Here is a 6,959-nt window from a genome sequence, read left to right on the forward strand (position 1 = left end):
GGTCACCGTCGGGCCCCCCATACGTACGCGAGGATTGCGCAATTGTATTGGTGGCCACACCGTCAGAGAGAAGTTAGTCAATGGGTCAGAGGCTGTCAAGAATGCGGCAGCAGAAAAACCAAACCACGAGAAGTTATACCACCGCTGAGAAGTATTCGTGGAGGAGAGGTAGCAGACCGATGGGCGTTAGATGTGGCAGGACCACTTCCGATGAGTGATGGAGGTGAACGTTATGTAATTGCTGCCGTGGAGTATATAACCAGATATGCTGTTGCTACTGTGGAGAAGCAACATACGGCTCCACATGTAGCTGCATTCCTGATGAAAGAGATTGTTCTGAAATTCGGGCCATTTCGCGAGATTCTTACTGACGGAGCGCCAGAATTGACCGGCAAAGTGATCGATGCACTAGTAATGATGTTGCAATCGGAACAAATTAACCCAAAGTGATCGATGAACTAGTAATGACGTTGCAATCGGAACAAATTAACCCGGTACCTTACCGACCGCAGATGATTGGGCTGGTAGAGAGGTTTCACAGGACCTGGAAAGATATGGTCTCAATATACATGCAGAATGATAAGCAGAACGACTGGGATACCTGGATTGACTTAGCAGTCTATTCCTACAATTCCGGTCGGCATTCTACAGTTGGTCAGTCTCCTAATGAGCTGATGATGGGTCAGAGATTGAGAGCACCGAACGAACTGTTACGAGCGACCAGCGTGACGGAAGCAGGAAAACTAACAGAGCACCACAAGCGAATGTTAGCAGCTTTGCAGAGCTGTTATGAATGTGCTGAACGAGCCCGTGAACGAGAGCAATCTTGACAAGCAAAGTATTACGATCGTAAGGTGAAGAAGAAGCGTGAATTTCGACCTGGTGACCGAGTGTGGATGTTCCGACTACCTAGAGGCCCAAAAGCTACGAAGTTCGTGCATCAATGGATAGGTCCCTTACGGATAGTTGAGCCGGCAGGTTATGAAAATTTCCTACTGGAGCGTGAAGATCAGAATGGTGAGGCGGAGCAATTTATAGCACACGTTTCATTCTTGATTTCCTATCACTACCCTCCAGACCTACTACGACGAGTGGCGTCTGATCTCGAGGCCCAACTTGATCATGAAAACCACTTCGACGACGAAGACGATGAACCGACGGCAGGCACGACTACTAGAGCAACGACGGCGTCTGTCCAAACGACAACGGGTGTTAGCGGCTCGAAACGAACTAGACGAGCTGTGGAAGGTGAAATACATGGAGGAACAAGAGTGACCAGTTGGTGGAACTACAACGGAGACGACGACATAATGAAGCCGGGCACTACATTCTCGAGTATGAGTTGCGACCAGTACGATCAGCTACACGCAACAGGACTGACGATGAGCGACGATGGGTATCGATGGCGGAGTACGAGCAGCTCTTCGCTTCCGGCAGAGTCATGGAAGACTCTGAAGGGGAGGAAGGCGTGTAACAGGTACGGTGTGCCTCGCACCGTAGATGACGAGACGAGTGAGAGGACGGACGAGTACTTCGTCGAGGGAGGCAATCATCTTGATGTACATGTACGACAACGACATGCACAACAAGAGGTTGATGAAGTAGTCGAAGACGATGCACGAGGGCCGCACAATCGCGATCCTGGCGCTACCGGTCGCCTAGATTGTCATGAGGAGCCGCGATCCTGGAAGCCAAACGGCGCCGAGCACAGCGATTGGCAGGAGGCACCAGGCAGCAGCAAGCGAGCAGCGGCCGAGAGCACTTAAGAATTTGCCGCGGCGTGAGCACTTGCGAATTTGCCGAGGGGCGAGCACTTCCGAATTTGCCACGGGGTTGCGACTTGCCGTGAGCACGAGCTGACCTGCAGTAAACAGCGGGTTAGTGACGACGGAGCTGAACGAGTTTGGGGTGAGGTGGTAAGCGGCGTTGTGTCGTGGACTGCCAACAGACCAGTCTGAACGAGTGTGGGGTGAGGTGGTGAGCGGCGTTGTGCCGTGGACTGCCAACAGACCAGTTTGAACGAGTGTGAGGTGCGGTGGGAGACGGCTTGTCCGTGGACTGCCAACAGCCTGGTTGACGAGCGAGCGCGACTGGGTACTGACCAGAGTCGAAGTTACCCAACAGTCCGGTTGTACGAGTTCGGGTGAGGTTGGTGACGGCCAGTGTGTCGTAGCCATTCAACAGTCCTGTAACGCACGACTGCAGCAGGTGAGGCTGACGACGACGTGAGGCGGACTCAGGCAGACGAGCGAGTTGACGAATTGAATGTAGTTGATTGAGTCACGAACGAGTGTAAATAAAAAGTAGGGACGGACGCGTTCCGGCACAGGACTCAAGTTGAGCTCCTGTTGGCCAGCGAGTATTGAAGTTGAACTGTCAAGATCGTCACATCCCCGAAACTTGGCACAGACACAGCAATCAGCACTACGAGCGACGACCCGCTGGCAAGCTAGCGTTATAAGACTTGTTACAGCAAGTTACGGACGGCCGATTTATGTATTACTATACAATAGAGAGGTTTCGAAATTGCGCTTTCACTGCCACTACCCTCACAGCACGAGCTTGGTGATACTGAAAGCCACGTCGAGTTTTTTAGTTTTCAGAGGATCACTGTCCTCACATTTTGCCTACCAGGGGATAATAATATACTGTTCACTATGGTACTGTGGAAATGAGTGGCGTTGCCACAAGTACTAAGCACACTTCAGTGTCCGCGCGCTCGAAACATCTGCCCCAAGATCTGCATCGCCAGCGCCGCTGCCAAGGCGCAGCGCATCCAAAGCACCAGCGGCGTCGCTCTCCAGCCGCAGCACATCATTATGCTGTCTCTGATCGGGCACGGCATTGCGTGCGTGGCGCACGCAATAACGCACGGTGCATGTATCTCGATGCGCTTGACGCAGAGCGAAGCATTTGAGCTTCGCGCTGTGCTCGTCCAGTACGGGGAAGAGAATACGTGGCTGGAGCTGGTGGCGGCTGGCGCCGTGCATGCACCCGAGCCCGTCAACTTACTCGCGTGCACGGACTCGAACGCTGAGCACGACTTTCGTTTCCCTGTGCTGTGGGCGGAATCCTCATACTGGTGAGGCTGCTGTGCCTGCAGGCGGTCATCATCTCTGAACGCGGTGACCGCTGCTCCGTGGAGGAAGCCGAGTGCATTGCTGCGCGAGAAGTCGTCAGGGCGTCTGACACGTGCTGCCACATCTCCATTACTGCGCCGTAGCCGCCCTTGTAGGGCTCGTTAGCGATAATTAAGCGCATCATCGGCGTCGATGAAGTTCTTGCGCTTGCCGCCCACCTTTGCCGTCCACCATTGCAACGCGTTCAGACGTGCTGAGGTTCTGCTTGGCGAGCAGACCGCAAGGATGGATGGTGGTGAGGGTAGTGAAAGTTGTCGCGAGCTGTCCACTTGCATTGGCTCCACACGTCGAAATCTTGGTTAGTCGATGGCAAGCCTCGGCTGAGCCCCCAACAACAGATCAGAGATCAGTGATCACGCTTGGGGCGAAACCTACCTGGATGAACATCGAGCGTTACTCTCTGTAAAGTGCTCAGAACGCTACCCATGCCGTCCCCTCAAGGTTGCTCTGCGCCGCCACACCCGTCTATAATAAGCAAGCAGGAGACCGACTGGTAGTTGAGAACGCGGGCCAGATCTCAGATCCACGTTTACACTGCCCGTTATACGCAGTGGTCTCTCCTGGGGTAGAGCGGCAACGGACGCTGAGTCTAACGTCCGTTACCTCGATAACGGACGGCGTGGTTTCGCTGTGACGATCACGAATGCTCTGACGACGAAAGAGGTGCCATTGAAAGCGTAACTTTCCCATTCTCACAAGCATCTGCTGGATCGCTCGGCGTGAGCGTTCTTGGCGCTGGGATTGAGGCTGCAATCGAATCCGATCGAGGGCGAGAATCAGATGTAGTGTAAGTGGTACGTTGAATCGAGCGGTGTCCGAATGTTCCCTTGCAGTATTCTGTAGACCAAATCAAGTGTGTATTTTCAGTAATGCTGCTCTTAACTTAAGATCGGGAAGAGAGACTTGATAGTCCTGTGAGGCTACCAAACTAGCCCGTATAAAGCGTTTCAAGCGATTGAACCTGTGTGGGATCCTGGAAGTACCGCTTCCAGCTGCGCAATGTGCGCGTCTGGTTGGCGTTGTAAGTCCACTCAAGCACTCGCGCCCGCCGTTCAAAATCGCTCGATCCATAAGCCCTTCCGAGCCCAATACCGCCACCATAGCACAACTGAACCCCTTGGCGGAGGTAACAGTACTCATTCACGTGATCATGCCCTACAAACGTAGCCTTCACATCGCCCACGTCGACGAGGACGGAAAAGAGACCGCTGTTTACTTTGGAGCTCGCAGGTTCCTCATTTTTGCCCCCGCTGCGAGTAGATGGCGAGACCAAGGCGTACTCGGGGATCGGGATGTGGAAATACATCACTGCCGGCACACTGTCACTGTTGTTGGCGTGCGATGCAGCCAGCTCCCGGTAAAACTGGAGTTGGGACTCCGTGATCCACTCGTAGTGCGTGTCGGTGACCAATGGGTGCATGTTCCTATCGACGCTTCCGTGCGAGTCGAGGAAATACATGCGAAACACAGTGGAACCTCGAGTGCCCCAGGGTCCGTCGGTTGGCGCGACAACGCTGACTTCATAGTTCCCGACACCGCCAATTTCGCGAGGGCCATACTTCATGTGTGAGAACTGCTGACCTTTTACCAGCAAACTTAGCATCGCCTCGCGTGAGAGACCTCCATCGATGTCGTGGTTGCCGAACACCGCCGTCCACGGGATCCGTCGGTTCTCCACCCGTTCAGTAAAGATGCCCATGGCAAGGGCGTCAGTTGTCGTGTCGGACGTATGCACGTTATCGCCCGAGAACACCACAAAATCGGGGTTTTCGATGTCGAGGAGCTCCTCGAGGAACGCGATCGTCAGCGCTTCGCGGCACTCGTTGTAGTGAGGGTCATCGGCCTTGTTGTCGCTAGTCGCAATTCCAGCCCTAGTCTTTAACTCGCGGGAAATGTTCCAGGCGGACTCCAAAATACTGTCACGAATAGGCCCCGTTGGTCCAGACAAGCACGGGTAGTCTGGGTTGCTCGTAAGGTGCAGGTCCGCGATTTGCAGTACTCGAAAAGAAAGCTCGTTCGAGGCACTGGGTACCACGATTGCCTCGACTGAAGATACGACCACCTCGTCACCAGTCTGCAGGCTAACCGTCTCATCTAGCGTGAGATTTAAAGGCTCGAACTTCCTGGCCAGGAAGAATGTGTGCAAACTTCCGCTGTTCTCGTCGCCGATGAGCTGCCAATTACCCGGAATCGAGGTGGATATGTTCGTGTCCACCGCTTCGCCTTCAGTAGTCTGGTACAAGGATAGGTCTGCCACAAACGAGATCGACGCGTTGTCGCTGTCACTGTCACCGAACTCGACAAGACCCCACTCGGCGCATAGCTTAACATGACCGACGACCACTTCCGTAGTGTTTGCGGTGTCCACGGCCAATGGGCACGCTTCGGTCGACAGAACCACGGCGAGGTCGACCAACACCGAGAACGCCTCGTTGGTGTCTGCTTTCGGCCTCTTCACACAAACGACGGCATCAGTTGTGTCACTGGCGGCGACCGCGCCCGCGGATTTCAGAACGAACCCTGGCGTCTCCCATTCTCCTGCTGGAGCAAGCGCCTCACATGCAGAGTAGATGTTGTTCGAGCCTACGTTTGTTAGCACGTGTAGCGCCACAATGGGCACAATTGGGTAGCGAACACTCACGAAAACACTGGGAGCTTCTGGGTCCGCCTTGAGGTTGATCGGCCACGTGAACCAGCCAGGCGTGTCGTGGTTGTAGAAGGCTTCGGTGGTCGACATGACGTCGATGACATATTTCTGCGCTTGAAAGGCCTCTCTTGCAATGCCAAACTCCAAGCACACGAACACGTTGGTAGTGGGGTTAGCAAGTATTTGCATTGCCGACGGGCAGCCGTTTGCTTCCGACACCACCACAAGGCGGCGAAGGACGGAAACCGTGTCCGCGTTATCCACGATGACGGTTTGATTCACCGGCGAGGACTGCTGCACGCACATATATGACCCGGGGTCGCCGGATGAGGCCACCCATTTCACGCCTGTAGGGATCCACCCAAGCTGGACGCACGTGTCCTTTGTATCGTCGTCCGTGTGGCCGTTCACCAAGCTCAAGTTCGTGATGGCCACACGAGGAAGTACTAGGGAGGTACGAGCATTGTCAGCTGGTGTACTCGACTGCAGAGTCAGCACGAGGGTGACGGTGATGACGGCTGCCACAACAAGTGCTGCAAATACCACTAGGAAGACCTTGTGCCATTTCTTGAGAATTCGCACAGCCGGAGTTTTCTTACTCGCTGCCGGCACGAGCTTCATCAGGCAGATTGCGGGGCTTTCGGTGCTTACAGAGCTGCGAGATGCTTGGCGGTTCCTTGGTGGGTTTGGTTGGTGAGGGCAGAATGGAGACTGAGGAGGAGGGGGGGGGGGATGCATGAGATTGTCTGCGATTGTTCGACGTTTCCTAAGTGTATCCATTCCAGTCTTATCACCGGGAGTTCTACTCAGCCCCCTTCGCTGAGGTTAACCATTTGTATTGGAAACTTGCCTTTCTATCTTGCCGCTTCTACTTTAAAGCTACCAACCCCAGCCGATCCACGTTGAGATATTTCCCTCTACGACACGATCCCATTTTGATGCTCGCGTTACGAAGATTTTTTAAAGCTAAACATGTTCAACTAGCCCAATAAAACAGTCGATACCCATATCCCCGGAAACCTTAGCGCTTTCAGTCCCGCCAGATCTAGAACTGATCAATCCCATGATAAGAAGGCTTCGTCGGATGAAAACAATGCACAAAATAAGCAGTTATTATCAGGAGAATCTCCAGAGCACAACCGCAGCGCATTCACTCGTCCTCGTTGGAAGAT

At 53.9% G+C, this 6,959-nt stretch overlaps 1 protein-coding gene across 1 annotated transcript; it reads right to left on the bottom strand.

Moving 5' to 3' along the window:
* Nucleotides 1-4,068: 4,068 nt before the first annotated feature.
* Nucleotides 4,069-6,408, bottom strand: IUM83_16828 (Calcineurin-like phosphoesterase; the record flags this gene model as incomplete). The annotated part of the gene is made up of 1 exon (XM_067941740.1): nt 4,069-6,408. The coding sequence occupies one exon, from the start codon at nt 6,406-6,408 to the stop codon at nt 4,069-4,071; it is 2,340 nt and encodes a 779-aa protein (XP_067794415.1).
* Nucleotides 6,409-6,959: the final 551 nt, after the last annotated feature.

The sequence above is a fragment of the Phytophthora cinnamomi genome (genome assembly GCF_018691715.1).
Source record: "Phytophthora cinnamomi strain GKB4 chromosome Unknown Contig25, whole genome shotgun sequence".
Classification (NCBI taxonomy): Eukaryota; Oomycota; class Peronosporomycetes; order Peronosporales; family Peronosporaceae; genus Phytophthora; species Phytophthora cinnamomi.